The 21,987-nt window shown below is 41.2% G+C and overlaps 2 protein-coding genes across 2 annotated transcripts; one reads left to right on the top strand and one right to left on the bottom strand.

Moving 5' to 3' along the window:
• Positions 1–908: 908 nt before the first annotated feature.
• On the bottom strand, positions 909–5,727 carry dmac2l (distal membrane arm assembly component 2 like). The gene is made up of 5 exons (XM_061743706.1): positions 5,667–5,727; positions 5,488–5,582; positions 3,273–3,481; positions 2,011–2,182; positions 909–1,176 (listed from the first exon to the last, which is right to left on the bottom strand). Exons 2-5 carry the CDS (start codon positions 5,568–5,570, stop codon positions 1,062–1,064), a joined length of 579 nt encoding a protein of 192 aa, XP_061599690.1. The 5' UTR covers positions 5,571–5,582; positions 5,667–5,727; the 3' UTR covers positions 909–1,061.
• A 1,420-nt stretch (positions 5,728–7,147) lies between these two features.
• Positions 7,148–16,017, top strand: l2hgdh (L-2-hydroxyglutarate dehydrogenase). Its single transcript, XM_061743537.1, has 10 exons — positions 7,148–7,346; positions 9,508–9,623; positions 10,172–10,323; positions 11,529–11,660; positions 13,249–13,411; positions 13,756–13,790; positions 13,861–14,028; positions 14,247–14,404; positions 14,940–15,071; positions 15,512–16,017. The coding sequence occupies exons 1-10, from the start codon at positions 7,246–7,248 to the stop codon at positions 15,705–15,707; spliced, it is 1,353 nt and encodes a 450-aa protein (XP_061599521.1). The 5' UTR covers positions 7,148–7,245; the 3' UTR covers positions 15,708–16,017.
• Positions 16,018–21,987: the final 5,970 nt, after the last annotated feature.

The raw sequence follows: 21,987 nt of genomic DNA, 5'->3' as shown, positions 1-21,987 counted from the left end.
GGGGGGGGGCCTCGAAATTTTTGGGTTTTTCGGGTCAGATCGGGTGTCTATATGTGCAATTTTAACTCTCCAATTAGCAAAATACTGGATACCTTCCCCTGCCTCATCATCTCTTGCCTCGACGCGGGGCCCCACGGCTGCTTGAGACCCGGTCGGATCGGTGATTTTTGTAACAAATTTATCAAACGAGCCTTTCAGAGAGGCATTAAACTCTTCCATTTTCTTTAGTTTTTTTCTTTTTCATCCCCTGATGGAAATTTCCTGAATTTGTCTCGTTCTCTCAACATTGTGTGACAGTTTGTTCCAACTCCACCGTCTGGATCAGAGCAGCTTGTGTCTGCGCTTGGTCTGATCAGTTGTATTGAACAACAGATATTTATTGATATGCACAGACTAGTACACATTTAGGGCTGTAATGGAACGTGACTGTTGATATTTATAAGGGAAAAAAAGTAAAAAAAAATGTTTTGAAAAAAAAAAATTTGAAAAAAAAAAAAAAAAACGGCCCATAGCACGAGGCCCCTTGGGGCGCGAGGCCCCGTGCGGTCGCACGGTTCGCACACCCCTTGCGGCGGCTCTGCCTGTAGGTATTAGTAAAACTCTTTATCATGGAGTCTCCTGTTCAGCAGTCATCATTGATAAACAGGTTGGTTTATTTAAGATTTTATTATGTCCAGTTTGTGTAAGTTTTTATATGAAATCAGAAACTGAGCTGCTTTCTCTTTTATCAGGTTAGTCAGCCTCATCGATGCTCCTTAATCCGGTGATTTTATCAAAGTACAGACACATTTCAACAGTTGCTGGAAGTAATTAGGCAGTTTTCCTCATATTATTCAGACGTGTGGTGAAGAAAAGGCTTTTGAAGAATAGAAAATACTGCAAAGACCACAATTTGAGGTTTTTATCTATATTTTTTTATTAGTATAAAGCCTTTTTACTAATAAAAGGCTTCATACCATAGATTTAAGTTAAACGTTTTCTGTCTTCAGTAAAGACACACACAAACAAATTCACAGAGCAGAAGGACCGTCCAGTCTGTCCGACCGGTCCCGGCCCCCCCATCAGTCCAGGTCCATCACCACCTCCAGCCGGGGCAGCGCCGTCTTCAGCCTCTCAGTCGTCGCCTCCTTGTCCCTGATTCCCGGCAGGTCGCTGAGCACCAGGTACTCCAGGTTCCTGTGGGAAATCAGACAGTTTAAAACACTTCAAACCTTCAGACGAGCAGCGGACCAGCCGGTCCAGACTCACCTGAGCCTAGAAACACAGAATTGTTACGTAATTGGGAATTAAAAGTTGCGTTCCGTATTGAACCAATACGGACATATATTATGCTCTTATTTATTGATGTCATAATATACAGATGAAGGTCGGAAAATTTGAATAAATTGCAAAATTTCATTCGTAGTAAATTCAACTAAAGGTGAAACAAATATATTATTTCTAACTACATTCAAAGTGAAATATTTCAAGCCTTTATTTGTTATAATAAATATATATATAATATATAATATGATTATGTCTCACAGTTTATGAAAACCCCAAATAAAAAATCTAAAAAAAATGTGAATGTTTTATGAAATCAATAAACAATTCAATCATCAAAATTATAACAAATAAAGGCTTAAAATATCTTGCTTTGCATGTAATAAGACTAGGTAATATATTAGTTTCACCTTTTAAGTTGGATTATTGAAATAAATTAACTTTTACACCATATTCTTCACCTGTAGCTTTATTCTACATCTTGGCTGATGTGGACGTACATAGCATAGGAGGATATTTCAGTTGTATGGTTGTCTGTCTGTACAGTCATGCAAGTTCAATGCTATTAAAGCACTTTAAACTTTAAATCAAAGCATTTTGTTTTTTCATATAAAACAAACACATTTCTATGCAGTTTAGAAGTTTTGGGAATGTCCCTTTTTTTTGGTGCCTGCGCTGCTGAAATCGGGGCGTCATTATTTCTATTTGTGAAAGGTGGCAACCCTACCTGAGCCGGTGCAGACTCACCTGAGCCGGTGCAGCGCCGTCACGCCCCGGTCCGTCACGTTTCCACACGACACCAGCTCCAGCAGGCCCAGGCTCTCCTGCAGGTTGGGCATGCTGCTCAGCCGCTCCAGGCAGGCGTCCTCGATGTAGATGCACTTACACAGTTTCATCTCCTCCAATGATTTCAGTCCCTCTGGAACCAGAACGCAGGGTAAACTCACACAACCTCGGACCAGGGCGGCCGTCCGGCCTTAAAAGGTCAATTTTTGCTAAAATAAGGCCTTTAAATGTCTTAATCCAGGGGTCGGCAACCCAAAATGTTGAAAGAGCCATATTGGACCAAAAACACAAAAAACAAATATGTCTGGAGCCGCAAAAAATGAAAAGTCCTGTATAAGCCTTAGAATGAAGGCAAATGGCGAAATGTCGAGAAAAAAGTCGAAAAGTCGAGAAAAGGTCAAAATTTCGAGAAAGAAGTTGAAATGTCGAAAAAAAAGTTGAAATGATGAGATTAAAAAAGGAAAAAGGAAGAAAAAAAAGGAAAAAAGAAAGAAAAAGGAAGAACAAAAGAAGAAAAAGAAGAAAAAAAGGAAAAAAAAGGTCAAACATTTTTGAAAAAGCTCCAGGAGCCACTAGGGCAGCGCTAAAGAGACGCAGGTTGCCGACCCCTGGTCTATACGATCCGAGTTGCAGCTCTGGGTTTGTTATGGTTATTTTAAACTACCGTATTTCCATTATAAGGCGCACCTTCAATGAATGACGTATTTTAAAACTTTTTCCATATATAAGGCGCCCCGCATTATAAGGTGCTACAGTAGAGGCTGGGGTTACGTTCTGCATCCATTAGACCAAGGGTCTAGACCCGCGGCTCCGGAGCTGCATGCGGCTCTTTCATCCTTATACTGCGGCTCCGATTGGCTTGGGAAAATAAATTATTTAATTCTTTAATATTTTAGTTCTAAATTGGAAGATTATTGTGATCTTGACATATTATTCAAATTTCGCAGGCGGCAGGCCAGCAGGCCAGCAGGCCAGCAGGCCAATCCTAGACCGGCGCATTGGGAATACTCCTGGTTCTCCCTATGGCCAGTCCGGGCTTGGCGGCTGCTTACCGTAGTTGCGAGACCTGTTATGGCTCAATATTGATCCATATATAAGGCGCACCGGATTATAAGGCCCATGGTCAGCTTTTGAAAAATTGAAGGCTTTTAGGTGCACCTATAGTGCGGAAAATACGGTAATTCCTGATCTTGGAGAGGAGGAGTGAGGGCAGAAACACTGACCCAGGTGGTCGAAGCCGCGGTGCATGATGCAGGACTCGGTGGCGTCGATGGCCTGGATCTTGTAGCGGCCCAGCGGCCCGGTGGGCAGCCCGTTGTAGTCCTGCTGCCAGCGCTCAAAGCCCTGGAACCGGACTTTGGCTCCGCATCTCAGGAGCCACTCAGCCGCGGCTCGGTCCGGACCCACGGCCTTGATCCTCTCGTAGTCCACCCTGAGATGGACATGGAGCACACACTGCAAAAACTCAAAATCTTAACAAGAATATTTGTCTTATTTCTAGTTAAAATGTCTCATTTTTAGTCAATACATCTCATTACACTTAAAACAAGACTCATCACTGGAAAAAAACAACAATTTTCACCTGTTTCAAGTAGTTTTTCACAAAACAAAACCTTGATACTTCACTTCTCAAACTAAAATCCTTTAAATCAGCACCAGACCATAGACTTGTAGTGAACTCCACCTAAACCGAGACCAAGACCAGAGAGTATCAGGACTAGTTCAGCTCCAGACCTCCAAAAACCAACCTAGTAATGTCCTGATCCTGCGTGATTGTATTCCATCATCCTGGTTCAGCTAGTTTCCATATGAGCTTGTTTTCAACTGCAGCTCAATAACACAGAGAAGTGGATGATGATGTTGAACTCACTATAAATGTTTCCATCCATCAGCTGAGATCAGATCTGTGTGGCGACTGCACTACCGCTATTTCTACACCAGGGGTCGGCAACACAACATGTTGAAAAAGCCATATTGGACCAAAAACACAAAAAACAAATATGTCTGGAGCCGCAAAAACTGAAAAGTATTGTATACAGGACTGTCTCAGAAAATTAGAATATTGTGATAAAGTTCTTTATTTTCTGTAATGCAATTAAAAGAAAAAAAAAATGTCATACATTCTGGATTCATTACAAATCAACTGAAATATTGCAAGCCTTTTATTATTTTAATATAGCTGATTATGGCTTACAGTTTAAGATTAAGATTCCCAGAATATTCTAATTTTTTGAGATAGGATTTTTGAGTTTTCTTGAGCTGCACTGAAACGTGGATTTGCGGTTCTCATTTTGTATCAGGTAATGTTGGATTTTTGGGTAGCTAACGTTAAACGGTCAAATCATAAAGTTCAGTGTCCTCATCACTTTAATTTCACCAACAAATCCTGCCTTGAAGTCGGACCAAGCGTCAAGACTTTTGTAAGCCTTCAACCTTTGCTTCGTGTATTTCCTGGTGTAGAAATTAAGTACATATAAATATCATATAAATATTTCCCTCAGATATCGCGGTGTTACAGATATGGAACTCCAAATCTCACATTATTAAAAGCTCTGCTTCTCTAGAGATTTTTAGAACAAAATGTATCATCTCATTTAATTCACATTTAAAAAATGTCATAAGTGTTCTTTGTTGATTTTTGTTTTGTTTGTTTGTTTGTTTATTTTTTGTGTGTTGATGATCTGTAACTATGTAGTCTAACCTTCTTTGTTTTTTGTTTATAGTCTTCGTCTTGTTGTGTTTTTGTTTTTGATTTTTTGTAATTACTGTTTTACTTCCTAAATTGAGGGGAGGTCCGCTGCATAAACCTGTTGGCTTTTTGACCTCTCCTTACTTTTATTGTGTGCAAACTAATAAAATTAAAAAAAATCAGGAAACTGGATTTGTGGCCAAATATTAATGTCCATGGACCACTGGTTCTTGGTAACTGTACGGGTCACTGTCAAGTCCAACTGCCTTTAATTTAAGCCGATAATCGGCTGTTATCCCGTCTTTTCCACTAGTTGCAGCTGTTTTTACCACTCAGTGAGAGTAAGGGGGCTGGTCCAGTGGGGAAGTGATGTTAATGCATTCCCTCTATAGCAGACTGCAAAGCAACTGAAGCTACCCCATATCATAATACCACCACCGCTACAGGCTTCACCGCAGACATGATGCATGATGGGAGCATTAATTCATCCTCCTCTAACCCTGATCCACCAATCCCTCTGAAACCAGGACTCAGACATGACCTCTTTAATTGCTCATGTCTTCATTCTCCTTAGAAATTACAGCCTCTTTTCATGATTAGTCCCACTGTCTAGTGGTTTTCTTCTGCAAAAACTCCTTATCAGCTTAATTAATCGTGTCAAATATTTTGAACCATCTATTTCAAGAACAACTATATAAAGTAAAGATGAGGGTGTTGTTCTGATCAGTGATCATTGGTGTTTTTCTCACTTGTTAAAGACTGCGTTGAGCCAACCCCAGAAGTGTCTGCGGTTCTTCTGCAGCGTCGCTGCGTTTCTGGATAATAACCACATAATCTCACCGAGCTGAGGAACAAACACAGCGGATTCTGAGTTAACAAACCTGAACCAACACAGGGACGGGTCAGGGACGTGATAATCGAGTCCCACCTGTCCTCCAGGAGCTTTGTTTACGTCTGTGCAGCCTCCATGGCCGCGCTCTTTGACCTGCGTAGAAACGACGCCTCCCATTGGCTGTGCGTCATGACGTCACGGGCGCCAGACGCATAGACGTTTAAACGTAGAGCAGGAGAGCAGGTCGCTGGGGAACGTCACCGCGGCCGCCATGTTGGATGTGGCAAATTTACCAGTAAACTGATGAAACGGACCACATTTCATAAAGTGTTTTACAAAATTTGATCCATTCAAACACTAACATATATGGAAATCAAACAAGCACCAAAGACAACATTTCTATTAATTATTTTATGAAATATGATTATCGTTTTGTTTTGCCTCCTTTTTTCTTCTATTTGAGTCTTCTTTCTCCTTCTTTCTCCTTGTATCTTCCTCTCTTCCCATGTAATTCCTGTATATGATCTAACTAACTCCATTTAATACAAAAAAAAACTTTTAATTTTATTAACTGATACATTGTATGTTTATAGTTACCCTCTTACAGATATCATTGATTTATTATCACTATTATTAATTTATTGAGTTTACCATCATCTCTCTCACTCACACACACACACACACACACACACACACACACACACACACACACACACACACACACACACACACACACACACACACTCATTAATATTCATTCATTAAACCACAGTATTTTTCTTTGTCTCACTAATGTAACGTACTGTTGCTGTGGATCTTGTACTATGATGTATACTAATAATTATTAAAAAGACAACATTTCTAACTTTTTAAATGTATTATAATTATTTTGGGATTTTCTGAATAAAGAGCACAAATATTTACATATAATACAACTGATTCTGATAAATCGTCTTTATATTGATAGAGATGATCATTTACAATGTTAACATATGAGCACACACACACACACACACACACACACATATATATATATATATATATATATATATATATATATATATATATATATATATATATATATATATATATATATATATATATTTTATAATAAAAATAGAGACACATATTTTCTCATCAACAACACATATTTAATATTTTTACTTGAAAATGTTTAAATATGTTTATGTAAAATATGCTTTGTTGATTAGAATATGTTTCTCTATTTTTCTTATTTTTGTGAGGGGGGATATATATTGTTTTTCGGCACTACCTTGTTCTCTATAGCTGATATAACATGAATTACTCCTATGTGGGATCAATAAAGTTCTTATTTTTGCCATCTGAGAAAATTAAATATATTATATTTGGTGCCTAACTGTTTCCCAAGTATATTAGTGCGTGTGTGAATGAATAAATGAGACATAAAACGTAAATTTCTTGGTAGAAAGACGCTTTATGAAAATAAGTCATTCACTTGTATTAGTTTACAGCGCAGTTTTGAACATCCAATATGGCGGCGACGTTGACGTATCGCAGCAGCTCCAGTACCAGCAGTAGTGGGGGGTAGATAGACGGCTAGCGGCTGCAGCGGCTGCAGCAGCAGGGTGAACTCTGCTCCCAGGACTCGTCTTGGTTGTATCATGAAGGAGGACCCGAGCTGCTCTTAGACGCCATGAGGATGTTAGCGACGCTGCGAAGCCCGGCCCTGTTGGGGGTCTGTGGGCCGCAGGCTGCCTTGCTCAAGGGCACGGCAGCCCGGAGACTGCTGCACAGGTAACGTTGAGGTTCCAGCTCAGAGTAAAGCCTGATTTATGGTTCTGCGTTATACCGTCGCAGAGCCTACGCCGTATTGGACGGCGTAGGCCTGCGTTGGTGTAACGCGGAACCATAAATCAGCCTTAACTTGTGCACTTCCTGCAGCAAATCTCTGCAGGTGCAGTTCCTACACAGTTTGAACATAAATGCTTTTACAGGATTGATTGATTGATTGATTGATTGATTTGATTTAATGTAAAAGACAACAATTAAAAGAGAAGATAAAAAAACAAAACAAATAATTTCATCCTTTAACACTTAATATCTTAATTTACATGTGTAAAAAGGAGTAGGAAGAAGTGTAAACTTATTACTCCTACCCCCATTCACTAATCATTTATTAACAAGTATTTATAATAACTAACTATACTATAATCATACTCACACACTTACCTATACATACATACATACATATAGTTGAATAATTCTATATATTTGTAAACACATGCCCATATAAATATTTATATAAATATACTTATTTACACCATACTATCTCTATATAACTCCATCTGCTCTATATATATATATATATATATATCTCTACTTACATACATATTCACACACATACACCCATACATACCTATGTATGTATGTATGTATGTATGTATGTATGTATGTATGTATGTATATATATATATATATATATATATATATACATACACACACATATAATTAGCTGCTCATTTCTGTACATAAATATAAACAAATCTACCAATCACCCAATAGTGTTATATCAGGCCCCTAAAAGCTGTTAAACCCCTTCCTCTTTGTACCTTGTGAAAATGATGTTTTTATATTTGTTTTTAAACTGGTTAATGTTTGGACATTGTTTTAATTCTGAATCCATTCTCTTCCATAGTTTAACTCCACTGACTGATATAGAAAATATTTTCATTGTTTGTGATCTGCAAGTCCTAAAATTTAGAGTAGCCCTTAAATTCTACCTCCCCTCTCTGTCATAAAGCATTTCCTGTAAGTGAGACGGTAATAAGTTGTTCCTAGCTTTATACATGAATTGTGCGGGTTGTTTGTTTCCGGCTCTCTTTCCCCAAATAACAGCTCAGGAACTAAAACTTTGCTGCAAATAATAATATTGTTACTGTTTATTTGAGTGCGTCAAGTGTTGGTGACTGGTAATCCCCCCCAAAAGTGTTTATTTACTTTTATTCCTCATTTTTATGTATTGATTCATCCCCTCGAGATGGAACTTGGTTTTAATACTCAAAAATGAAGAAAAACAACCAGATTTCCAAGGTTGCATCATGAGGACCGATTACCTGAACCTCCTCTCAGCCTTGACCTCCGGGTCTGAGCTCTTCCTCGTTGGGTTTGTCTCGCTCCTCCAACTCTGTCAGGGATGTTTAAGGTTTTATTAACCTTTTATTTATAAATCTGGTAAAATCTCATTGCGATCCAGGGTCTCGTTTACAAAAGAGATCTGTTTCAGGTAGACAGCAGCTGCAAAACAAAAAGTTACAGACTAACTGAACGTACAAAAACAAAACACAAACATGAGATAATAATTAAATTAAGTAAAAAAGTAACTAGTTAAGTGCAGAACATGCCAAGTTCAGGACGGACTGAGGGACAGATGAGACGATCAGACTGTTTCAGTGTCGTGTATGTGGACAAATAGGAGGGGAGTCGTCCAACGATGGATTTATAGACCAGGGGTCGGCAACCCAAAATGTTTTAGAGCCATATCGGACCAAAAACAGAAAAAACAAATATGTCTGGAGCCGCAAAAAATTAAAAGTCTTGTATAAGCCTTAGAATGAAGACAACACATGCTGCATGTTTCTATATTAGTTAGAACTTGGGGAAGATTTTTTTTTCATTATGCACTTCGAGAAAAAGTTCCAAATGTCGAGAAAAAAGTCGAAATGTCAAGATTGATGTTGAAGTACAATCTTGAGAAAAAAGTTGAAATGTCGAGAAAAAAGTCGAAATGTTGAGAAAAAAGTCGAAAATTGAGAAAAAAGTCGAAATGTCGGCGTCAAAAGCAGATCTTTGAACACCCGGTCGACAGCACACAGACAGATAGACGACAGTATCATCAGCGTAGAGATTTACAGATGTGTGACGAGGGAGGAGTTTGAGGTTCTGTCTGTTTCTCCAGCTCCTACGATGTGGCCGTCGTGGGCGCCGGCATCGTCGGCCTGGCCGCGGCCCGGGAGCTGCTGCTGCGCCACCCGGCGCTCAGCTTCGTCCTGCTGGAGAAGGAGAAGGAACTCGGTGGGTGAACATTAAAGACATGTAATGTCTATTTTAAACAGGCCTTGAATGTCTTTAAAAACAAGCTTTTGATTGTTTTTTCTATATAAATTAGAAATTCAGCCTCTGGGCCATGTCTTTATCTTTACCGTTTCCAACCTCATTATCTATGCAGGATTCTGAGTGGGCGGGGCTATGATAATGAGGCTCTGTGCTGATTGGCTGCCTGAATGACGCGATACACCGCTACGGAAAAGTTTTTGCAGTGTTTAGTTGTGGGCGTGGTTTGCATTTTGGTTACATAACGAAAATGCACCGAATCTGAACGGCTCGTAGATCCACATCACACTGGACGGCTCATCCGGGCGGCTGTACAGACACTGCAGAATTTGGTTGCTTTCCTCCTCTGAGTTGGTAGGCTGAGGGGAGACCACTTTATATATGTTAAAGCAAGAGAAAACCTGTTTTTCATAATAGGTCCCCTTTAAATTAACAGTCAATAATGTTTACGTGTCTGATCAACTTGTCCTCTCTCCTCTTCCCATTTTCCCACCCATCCCTCGTTCCAGCCACGCACCAGAGCGGCCACAACAGCGGCGTCATCCACAGCGGCATCTACTACACGCCAGGCTCGCTGAAGGCCCGGCTCTGCGTCCGCGGAGCCACGCTGGCCTACGACTACTGCGACAAGAAGGGAATCCCCTACAAGAGATGTGGGAAGGTGTGCTTCAGCCTTTAAACCGGAAAAAATAGATTTTATTTTACTTTATTAAAGGTGATCGGCTGAGAGAGATGCATGAAGCCTGCACTGCAAAAACTCAAAATCTTAACAAGAATATTTGTCTTATTTCTAGTTAAAACGTCTCATTTTTAGTCAAAACAAATCTCATTACACTTAAAACAACAATTTTCACCTGTTTCAAGTAGATGTTCACTTAAAATAAGTCGAAAACCTGCCAGTGGAACAAGATTTTTTTGCTTGTAATGAGAAGATAAATCTTGTCCCACTGGCAGATTTTTCTACTTATTTCAAGTGAAAATTTACTTGAAACAGGTGAAAATTGTCAAATAACAAGTTATTTTTCTGGTAATCACTCTTGTTTTAGGTGTAATGAGATTTTTTGACTAAAAATGAGACATTTTAACTAGAAATAAGACAAATATTCCTGGTAAGATTTTGAGTTTTTGCAGTGTGCTGCATGTGTGCAGCCCAGATGAAACAGATTGAAGCGTCTGTAATAGCTGAGGAACGTTAAAAAGTCTTAAATTCCATTTTTGCTAAAATAAGGCCTTTAAATGTCTTTAATGTCTTCAATCTCAATCCAAGGGTTTTAATTTTAGAGGGAATGTTTCCAGTCATCATTAAAAAGTTTATTTCATCATTTTGAGGAGAATCTCCTGCAGAGGTTGTAAATCTGTGTTGCCAGGTTGGGCAAGTTTCAGCCCAATTGGGCTGAAAAATATATATTTGGGCTGCTTTTCCTGGTTTTTTACTAAATATTTAAGAGAAATTATTAACAAAAAAGTTTCCATTATGACAGAGAAAAGTAGAAACTTACACAATAAACTCACTGATATTTTAGTTGCTTTAATCTGCTCAATTTAATTGCAGTCTTTGTTTGGAGCCTGAACTTTTTTTGGCTTCAGTTGCTCATGACTTGAAATGTATTTCGCATTTAATAATTGACGGTTTTCACATAGAAAATGTTTGATTCGGGCTGGTTTTTCATTATTTTGGCCGGTTTTACATCGCGTTTGGGCTGGAACCTGTCAGATCTGGCAACCTCGACCTCAGTGCTGGATTTCTTAGTGACTTGTCTTTTTGGTCCTAAATTTTGTTTTAAAATGGTATTAAAAACTCTTAAATTGACCTCAGCAGACGCCCTGTAGCAGACGCTGAGTTGTTTACCTCCCTCTTCTCCTCAGCTCATCGTGGCCCTGCAGCAGGAGGAGATTCCCCGACTCAACGCTCTGTACCAGCGAGGCCTGCAGAACAACGTGCGTGAGCTCGCCGTGGTCGACGCCCGGGGGATCCGGGAGCGCGAGCCGTACTGCCGGGTGAGAAGAGCCGCCTCTCTATGGGGGGGTAGGAAATATCTTAAAGATTATATTAGAGTAGCAGTAGATGGAAATTAAATTTCCAAAGTCTCACATCCTCGTTTTTTAGGTACTGTATTTTCCGCACCATAAGGCGCATCATATTATAAGGCGCACCTTCAATAAATGGCCTCTTTTAAAACACCCTTCATATATAAGACGCACCGCATTATAAGGCGCACTAAATATCTGGTAAAATACCGTACTATAGTGGCTGGGGTTGAGTTACGTATCTACCTGATGGAGCTGCGCTACAGGAAATGCTACAAAATCCTACAGCAAATGCAAAAAGAAAAAAACAAGAAGTACCGTATATCAAACTTTATGAACAAAATAAAAACCAGCTTTGCTCCGTCTCGTCAAAGTCGCCATTATGCGAGTCAGTGTCGCTGCTGTTGTCTTGAACGTCTGTGACGATTCTTGACGTGTTTAGCGCCGTTACTTCAGCGACACCAACTACATTACCCACAATCCCCCTGACTACAGTAACAGAAATTACTGTAATGATTATATATACGGCGCACTGCATTATAAGGCGCACTGCCGGTTTTTAAGAAAATTAAAGGCTTTTAGGTGCGCCTTATAGTGCGGAAAATACGGTATTTTGGTTGATGAGAAATTGAATTGGAAAAAACATATACATTTAATTCATAATAAAACTGTGACATCATTGGGCATCATCAGCAAACTAAGAAAACTTGTTAATATTTCTTGTTTATTAACTTTATATTATTCTATGATTTATCCTTATTTGGTTTATGGTAATATTGTTTGGGAAAATACATACCCTTTTAGTCTTCATCAACTTTATTTAATGCAAAAACGATTTGTAAGACTGGCAACTTTTTCTAACTCTACAGAACCCTCTACTCCTCTGTTCAGAAAACTCAAAATTCTTTCAGTATATGACATAAATATTCATCAGATATGTGTGTTTTTATACAAACATATGTTTTTGCCTTTTTTCTTTAGCACTATCGTTTAGTCATTTTTTCAAATATAATTCTCAAATACATTCATAAAATACAAGACAGGTCAATCATCTTCATCTTCCTTTTTATAAAACTAAACACGGCCAGTTTTCCCTCAGATATCGTGGTGTACAGATATGGAAAAATAAAATAAGCTGCGTCGCGGCGGGCTCACTGCAAAAACTCAATCTTACCAGGAATATTTGTCTTATTTCTAGTTAAAATGTCTCATATTTAGTCAAAACATCTTATGACACTTAAAACAAGACTCATTACCAGAAAAATAACTTATTTGACAATTTTCACCTGTTTCAAGTAAATGTTCACTTGAAATAAGTAGAAAAATCTGCCAGTGGGACAAGATTTATCTTCTCATTACAAGCAAAAAAATCTTGTTCCACTGGCAGATTTTTCTACTGATTTTAACTGAAAATCTACTTGAAACAGGTGAAATTGTTGTTTTTTTCCAGTGATGAGTCTTGTTTTAAGTGTAATGAGATTTTTTAACTAGAAATGAGATAAATATTCTTGTTAAGATTTAGAGTTTTTGCAGTGCTGACGGCGTGTCGTCCCTGCAGGGCATCGCGGCCCTGGACTCTCCGTACACCGGCATCGTGGACTGGAGGATGGTGGCTCTCCGGTACGGCTCTGACTTCCAGGACGCCGGCGGGAAGGTCGTGACGGAGTTTGAGGTCAGCGACATCTCCACGCTGAAGGAGAGTCCGGCCGGCTCGCCTGAAGGTGAAACACCTCTCCTCTTTTCCACCAAACCGGTTCCAGTGCTGGTTCTGCAAAAAACTCAAAATCTTAACAAGAATATTTGTCCTATTTCTAGTTAAAATGTCTCATTTTTAGTAAAAAAAATCTCATTACAATTAAAACAAGACTCAACAATTTTCACCTGTTTCAAGTAGATTTTCACTTAAAATAAGTAGAAAAATCTGCCAGTGGAACAAGATTTTTTTGCTTGTAATGAGAAGATAAATCTTTTTTCTACTTATTTCAAGAGAAAATTTACTTGAAACAGGTGAAAATTGTCACATAGCAAGTTATTTTTCTGGTAATGAAAATAATCCCCTGTGCAGGAATGAAACATCCGATCGTCCTCAGAGACAAGAAGGTGAGACTCGCCCCACCGCCGGCAGGTTCAGGTTCTGTCTCCGGCTTGTTTCAGCGGTTCTGTCCCACAGGGGAAGGCGGTGCGGTGCCGCCACGTCCTGACCTGCGGGGGCCTGTACTCGGACCGGCTGTCCCAGATCTCCGGCTGCAGCCCGGAGCCGCGGATCGTCCCCTTCAGGGGAGACTACCTGGTGCTGAAGCCGGAGAAACACTACCTGGTCCGGGGAAACATCTACCCCGTAAGTGTGTCGGGGTTTTACCTGCTCGCAGAGGAGAAACCTGGTTACATTTTTCAAAATTAAAGGACCAAAATATTATTTTCTACCTTTCTTTTTTCCCCGTTGTACCAAGCTTGTACCTAACCCTGCCTCCTGTGTGTTACACCCCATTGTATGTCAAGGTAGATTGCGAATATAAATGAATCACCTGAAAATGTCTCCTCTTGACGTCCCGGCAGGTCCCCGACCCCCGCTTCCCGTTCCTCGGCGTCCACTTCACCCCCAGGATGGACGGCAGCGTCTGGCTCGGCCCCAACGCCGTGCTGGCCTTCAAGAGGGAGGGATACAACGTATTTGACTTCAACGCACAGGACTTCGCCGACGCACTCTCCTTCAGGTGAGATGTCCCGACGGACGGACGTGTAAATGCATTCATAAAATTCAAGTAAAGGTGCATATAATTCATTAACATTATTATTTCATTGTTTTCTGTATTTATTTGTAATTTGAAGAAAACGTGATTAGTTTATTTGGGACGATTTTCCGTGATTGTATGTGGTTTCAAGTCTCGCGTTGTTTGAGACTTACCTATTTTGGCTGTTAACTTCCGGTTTCGGCTCCAAACGAAAAGGAGGATGGATGGACTGTCATGTTACCTCGCGGTCATGATAGTTGATTAATGCTGATAACAAAGGTAGCTTATCACCCAAGAATAAGCTCCACAACCTCACCACGTGCAAAGGACTCTTAATTCCCTCTTGTGCATGCAGCCAACGAGTTTCACGGTGTAATGGAAGTGTTATGGAGGTGAAATGGAGGAGTAATGAAGATTGCCTTCATTAAATCAGTTCAAGAAACCACTTGTGTTTGCCGTGCTTGGAGGGAGTTACAGGACGCGATGAGGAAGTGTAACGCTGGTGTTTCCTCCACAGGGGCCTGCAGAGGCTGGTGATGAAGAACGCGGCCTACGGCCTCGGGGAGATGTACCGCGGCGTCTTCACCGGCGCTCAGGTCAGGATCCTGCAGAAGTACATCCCCGAGCTCTCGCTGGGCGACGTGCTCCGGTACGTAGACCAGTCTAATTTTTAGTCAAAAAACTTAAAACAAGACTCGTCACTGGAAAAAACAACAATTTTCATCTGTTTCAAGTAGATTTTCACTCAAAATAAGTAGAAAAATCTGCCAGTGGAACAAGATTTTTTTGCTTGTAATGAGAAGATAAATCTTGTTCCACTGGCAGATTTTTCTACTTATTTCAAGTGAAAATTTACTTGAAACAGGTGAAAATTGTCAAATAAGTTATTTTTGTGGTAATGACTCTTGTTTTAAGTGAAATGAGACATTTTAACTAGAAATAAGACAAATATTCTTGTTAAGATTTTGAGTTTTTGAAGTGTGGAACCCTGTAATCTTGTTTGTTTTGTTTATGTATTTGTGCACATTGAGTCCATGCTGGTCGTGTGAAATGTGCTCTATAAATAAGTTTTCCTTGCGTCCTCTCCAGGGGTCCGGCGGGGGTCCGGGCCCAGGCCCTGGACCGCGACGGGAACCTGGTGGACGACTTCGTGTTCGACGGAGGCGTCGGGGAGATGGCCGGCCGGGTGCTGCACGTCCGCAACGCTCCGTCGCCGGCGGCAACGTCCTCCCTCGCCATCGCAGAGATGATCGCGGACGAGGTGGAGCGCCGCTTCGCCCTGTAGGCGGGAAACGACGATGGCTCGGCACGTCCGGCACCGGCGGCATCGCAAAGACTCTCAGCCTTAATTTAATCAAAGTGACTTCTTTTAAAGTGGAGAGAGAAAATCCACTCAAAACATTTGTGTATTATCTGATTTGTGCTCCAAGTTACGGACAAAACGATAATTACAAATTCAAAAAGCCTCCTAAACACACAAAGCGTTAAATACGCAAAAATGCACTGCAAAAACTCAAAATCTTAACAAGAATATTTGTCTTATTTCTAGTTAAAATGTCTCATTTTTAATCAAAAAATCTCATTACACTTAAAACAAGACTGAAAAAAACAACAATTTTCACCTGTTTCAAGTAGATTTTCACTTAAAATAAGTAGAAAAATTTGGTGGGTATTTAAGGATTTGTGTGTTTAGGAGGTTCTTTGAATTTGTAATTATCATTTTGTCCGTAACGTCGAGCAGAAATCAGATAATACGCAAAATGTTTTGAGTGGATTTCTCTCCACACCTCTCAGGTTGCTCCAAACGTTTACTGTAAAAACTCATTTTTTGCACTACATTTCAGTGGAAGAATAAAGCACATCATCATCAGTTACTCTTATCAGAAATGTTACCCGTGAAGCCAGAACTGTCTCCGTCTCCGTCCCCGGACCTGGACATCTGCTCGCGTGGGGTTAAGGACTTTTACCAATCAGATTCTGCTGATTTTTACTTTTGCTTTTGCTTTTTCAGCCTCCGACCGTGTGAGAGAGCTGAACACTGACGTTTGCTGAATGTGGAGCTTCAGTCTCGCTGTGCTGCGTTCTCATGCCAACACTGAAAATCACAAGATTTCACGCAGTATTTTAAAGTAAATTGTGCTGTTCTGCAACATTAAATGTGTGATGGGGAGATTTTTTTAATGTAAATGTTCAGCATGTGCCGGTATCGTTGGGTGATGAAGCTCCTCGTGTACGGCCGTCATCTAAGTGTGTTCTTTAAAAAGAGAGCAAGGCTGTTCTCCAGAGTTGTATCTTTGAAGTAGGTTTTTAAATTTACAATAAAACTAAATAGTATTGTCTTGATTTAATAAAGTCAATTTTGTCCATGGCTTTACAAATTAATTTGCCAATTCTTTTTGTCGGACAAGAATTTTTATTTTTTTTTTTAAATACCTGACAAAATTCTTGTCCGACAAAAATAATTTGCAAATTAAATAGTATCGTCTTCCTTTTTGTAGAATTAAAAAAAAATGCACAAAATGTTTGAGGTTGTGCATCTTAAGTCAAAGGTACTAAAACATTATTGGGTCAAATTTAAAGTTTTCCAAGTTGCAGGTCTAAAGTGAACTTTTGAGTACCATTTTTACAGAATAAACAGCTTGATTGTTGTATCCGGGAGTTGTTGCAGTCCCGCTTGTGTCCACCAGGGGGCGCCATCGCAGTGGTTAAACCTGGTACTGCATCGCCACAGGAAGCATTAAAAACAAATGTCTAAATGTTATTCTGGGAAAGCGAGTTGATTTCTGTGTGTTTAGTTCAACTGTTTTCTTTGTGGTCTGCAAATAAAACACTACTTTTATATGAAATTTTTTTTAGAAATATTTTTGACACTACTGTCCACAAAGAAAGTCGGTGCATCAAAGATGGGAACATTTCTACCCAGAACAATCAAGGTTTAACCACATTTTTATGTGATGAGGAAGAGTTGCACTCTTGTGAGTCTCTAAAAAGTTTATATTGTAAAACTTCCTTTAACGTTACTTGAGTTATCAAGCATAGTGCTATAAATTGTGGCTAAAAAATCATAAACTTTGTTGCCAGATTTGCTCCTTTTTCGTAAGTATTCACTCTAATTCAGGTTCTGCCATTGAAGCTGCTGCGTTTCTGATCCGTCCAGGGCAGAAATGTATTATTGTTCTCTCTAAACCTGTTCAGATTTGTCTGCTGCATTTTATATGGAAAATATTATGCCATTTAACATGATAATAATCCCTGAGGTCTTAAGGGAATCTGTGTGACATGCTCGAGTGGAAGATAAAAACAAATACCGGTAAAAGCTACAACAGCTCCCTTCTCAAACTTGTGTTTTGTTTAAAGCAGCTGGTTTTGTGGGGCGGAGTCGGTCACTCCTCCCACCCACTAGAGCAGGGGTCTCAACCCAAAATGTTTTAGAGCCATAATGGACCAAAAACACAAAAAAAAAACAAATATGTCTGGAGCCGCAAAAAATGAAAAGTCTTGTATAAGCTTTAGAATGAAGGCAACACATGCTGCATGTTTCTATATTAGTTATAACTGGGTCCTCGGCTGCAAATGTAGCATTCTTATGTCTTTCCCCATGACTCTTTTTGTTACGTGAATCTATGGAAAAGTATTAGGGTTAGGTAGGAGAAAAATAAAATAATATTTTAGAGGAGGAAGATTTTTTTTTCATTATGCACTTCGAGAAAAAAGTTGAAATGTCGAGAAAAAGTCAAAATGTCGACATTAATGTTGAAGTACAATTTATAAAAAAAAAGTCAAAATGTTGAGGAAAAAGTCAGAATGTCGACATTAATGTTGAAGTACAATTTATAGAAAAAAGTCGAAATGTTGAGAAAAAAGTCGAAATGTCAAGAAAAAAGTAAAAATGTTGAGAAAAAAGTTGAAATGTTGAGAAAAAAGTCGAAATGTTGAGAAAGAAGTCAAAATGTCGAGAAAAAAGCCGAAAGGAAAAAGGAAGAAAACGAGAGAAAAAAAGGAAAAAGAAAAAAGAAAAAAGAAAAAAGAGAAAAAAGAAAATAAAAAGGAGAAAAAAAGGAAAAAAAAAGGTCAAATATTTTTGAAAAAGCTCCGGGGAGCCACTATGGCGGCTCTAGAGCCGCGTGTTGCCGGCCCCTGCACTAGGCTGTTACGAGACTGTAAATGTGCGTCTCTCCTCAAGCTGTGAGACCCCTTCGTGGCATAAAGAACACCAAAATGGCCGATCAGCTGCAGCTGACTCCAGATCACTGGGTTTGATGTTGCATCTCTTCAGGTTCTGTTTCAGCTGGTCTTTGTACAGCAGCTTTGGGCCACCGGGCTTGCTGTTTGCTGCCAAAATCTGTCCATAAAGCACCTGATGAGGCAAGCGGCATCCAGGCATCCGGATGACATGACCAACCCATCGGAGTTGCCTCAGGGCTAGTGCTGCCTCTATACTGATGGACTCAGTGCGGTGGAGGATGTCAGTGTGCGGGACGCGGCCCTGCCAAGTGATGCCAAGGATGCGCTGTAGGCATCTGATGTTGAATGCATCAAGGCGCCTGACGTGGCGCCGGTAAACAGTCCAAGCTTCTGACCCATATAGCAGTGTAGACACGCACACTGGCCTGTAGACAGCAACTTACGTTTGTGTTCGTAGATGGTTGTTTTCAAACACGCGAGAGCGCAGTCTGCCAAAGGAGTTGGAGGCTTGGTTGATGCGTGCTTGGATGTCATCATCTATTTGGCAGGAAGGGGTCACCATGCTTCCGAGGTAGCAGAACTGCTGGACAGTCTTGAGGGGTGTGCCGCAGATGTTAAATACGGGGGGTGGAGATCGCTCTTGTGTCATGATCTCTGTTTTGTGGATGTTAATCACAAAGCCGAGCGAGCCGTAAACAGAGGACATGGTGCCCAGGGCTTGTTGCATAGCAGCCGGGCTGTGGGCCAGGAGAGCACAATCGTCTGCGTATTGAAGATCATAGATGTTGCTAACCAGGGTCTTGGTCTTGGCCTGTAGGCGTCTTATGTTAAACAGGCTACCATCAAGGCGTAACTAAATTTTCACACCACCCTCTTCCTGGATGGATTTGTGGAAGAGGAGTGTGGCTGCCGTCAGGAAGAGATTGAAAATCACTGGGGCCAGCACACAGCCCTGCTTCACTCCAACCTTTATAGGGAAGGAGAGAGATTGCTGGCGGCCAACAAGCACAGATGCCTGCATGCCACTGTGGAACTGCTTCAGGAGGCTGAGGAATTTGGGAGGAACGCCAAACTCCTGCAGTATAGTCCAGAGGATCTCCCGGTCAACTGTATCAAAGGCCTTAGTGAGGTCTACGAAGGTGATGTAGAGGTCCTTGTTCTGCTCCCTACATTTCTCCTGGACTTGACGTGCAGTGAAAATCATATCCAGTGTGCTTTGGTTCTTTCGGAAGCCACACTGGGTCTCCGGGAGACTTGTTAGGCGAAGCAGCATTAGTTTTTGCAAGGATCTTGCCAGCAATAGAGAGCAAAGAGATGCCACGACTCTTACCACAGGATGACCTGTCTCCCTTCTTTTTATAAATGGTGACGATGTTGCTGTCTTTCGATTCCTGGGGAAGTGTTTCACTTTGCCAGATCTTGCAGATAAGATGGTAGAGCTGTCGCAGTAAGAGGTAACCTCCTTTCTTGAGGACCTCGCCGGGAAGTCCATCAGGGCCAGGGCTTTTCTTGTTTTTGAGGCTCCTGACTGCGGAGAGAACCTCAGTGAACATGGGTGGTTCATCGGGAGAGGGAACTGATGGAAGTTCTGGGAGAGCATGGAGGACAGAGGGATCCGAAGAATTTATTTTGTTCAGCAGGGAGTTGAAATGTTCGACCCATCGTTCAAGGATCTGCTGTTTCTCCTTGAGCAGCACAGAACCATCTGCGGATCTTACTGGCGCGATATTTTGCCTTTGTGGACCATACAGGGACTTAACAGCATCATAAAAAGCGAATGAGTTGTTATTGTCTGCATGCCTTTGGATTTCTTTGAGCTTTTCTGGGCCACCACTCATTCTCCATGCTTCAAAGTTGTTTCTGTGTCTCACTGCGGATGGCTTTATAGTGAGAGAAGAGAAATGGAGAGTGGGGGTTGGAGAGCAGTGCGGCATGGGCTTTACGCTTGGCTCCAAGAAGCTCCTGTATATCAGTGGAGCTATTGTCGAACCAGTCTTGATGTTGTTTTTGCGTGAAACCGATTGTCTCTGAGGCAGCTTGATCTATTGCTGACTTCAGTTTTGCCCACTCGCTTTCAATATCAAGAACACTGTCATCCTCCTCCAGGGTGGCGAGCCTCTCTGCCAAATTACTGCGGTAGCGGTCAACGCACTGTGGAGAGTCGAGAGCCCTGCAGTCGAGACGCTTCCGGAGCTGCTGTTTTTTGTGTGGTGGTCGAATTTTCAGCTTTAGACTGGATCTAATCAGCCGGTGATCGGTCCAGCATTCAGCCCCACGCATGGCCTGAGTTATACAGACATCATTCTGGTCCTGTTGCCGAGTGATGATGTAATCCAGTAAGTGCCAATATTTTGACCGGGGGTGCATCCATGATGTGATGTACTTCTGTTTCAGCTGAAATATGGTGTTGGTTAGGATCAGCTGATGCTCAGAGCACAGAGAAAGGAGTCGGAGACCATTGCTATTTATTTTCCCTGTCCCATGTCTTCCGATGACTTGTTTCCACAGTTTGTCGTCAGTGCCTACACGGGCATTGAAATCGCCCATTAGGACAAGCTTGTTGGAGTCAGGGATTTTAGACAGTGTGGCATCAAGGGACTCATAGAAAGCATCTTTGGTGTTTTCGTTAGCATCCAATGTGGTGGCATAGGCACTGATTAAGGAAGCAAAGCGACCTTTCACTAGGGGGATACGCCAAGTCATAAGCCGTTCGCTGATGCCTTGAGGGGACTCAGGGATGTTACTGAGTAGCTTGCTTTTCACGGCAAAGCCAACTCCGTGGAGTCTACGTTCGCCCACTGGGAGACCCTTCCAGAAGAAGGTGTAGCCTTCACCGACTTCTGTGAGTGAGTCCTCACCAGAAAACCGAGTCTCACTCAGTGCCACAATGTCTATGTTATAGACAAGTACAGATGCCTGCATGCCACGGTGGAACTGCTTCAGGAGGCTGAGGAATTTGGGAGGAACGGCAAACTTCTGTAGTATAGTCCAGAGGATCTCCTGGTCAACTGGGAGACCCTTCCAGAAGAAGGTGTAGCCTTCACCGACTTCTGTGAGTGAGTCCTCACCAGAAAACCGAGTCTCACTCAGTGCCACAATGTCTATGTTATACCTCCTGAGTTCATGTGCAATGAGAGCAGTTCGTCTTTGAGGTCTCTCCGTCCCGTCTCGAGCATCAAGGAGGGTGTGGATATTCCAAGTAGCCAGCTTCATAGTCATAGACTTTGGTTTATTGTGGTTCTTTCGACCGCAGAAAAGGGATGCCTTGGTGGCTGTGGTAGGTATAAAAGGAACAAACAATTTTTGAGTCACCTTTTCTAGTCCCTTCCCCTTTAAGGGGTGAGCAGTGTGGACCCTAAATAAGGCTGCTCAGACGCACG

The sequence above is a fragment of the Cololabis saira genome, chromosome 16 (genome assembly GCF_033807715.1).
Source record: "Cololabis saira isolate AMF1-May2022 chromosome 16, fColSai1.1, whole genome shotgun sequence".
Lineage (NCBI taxonomy): Eukaryota > Metazoa > Chordata > Actinopteri > Beloniformes > Belonidae > Cololabis > Cololabis saira.
Note: the sequence above shows the minus strand (reverse complement) of the source record. Positions and strands in the feature narration are given on the sequence as shown.

Excerpts from the sequence above, each read along its gene's own strand:
- dmac2l (XM_061743706.1), bottom strand. The coding sequence starts at position 5,570 with ATGTGGTTATTATCCAGAAACGCAGCGACGCTGCAGAAGAACCGCAGA. Across the intron at positions 3,482-5,487 it reads CTCAACGCAGTCTTTAACAA|GGTGGACTACGAGAGGATCA; the intron begins GTGAGAAAAACA and ends TGTCCATCTCAG. Across the intron at positions 2,183-3,272 it reads CCGCGGCTTCGACCACCTGG|AGGGACTGAAATCATTGGAG; the intron begins GTCAGTGTTTCT and ends TTCTGGTTCCAG.
- l2hgdh (XM_061743537.1), top strand. The coding sequence starts at position 7,246 with ATGAGGATGTTAGCGACGCTGCGAAGCCCGGCCCTGTTGGGGGTCTGT. Across the intron at positions 7,347-9,507 it reads GCCCGGAGACTGCTGCACAG|CTCCTACGATGTGGCCGTCG; the intron begins GTAACGTTGAGG and ends CTGTTTCTCCAG. Across the intron at positions 9,624-10,171 it reads GGAGAAGGAGAAGGAACTCG|CCACGCACCAGAGCGGCCAC; the intron begins GTGGGTGAACAT and ends CCCTCGTTCCAG.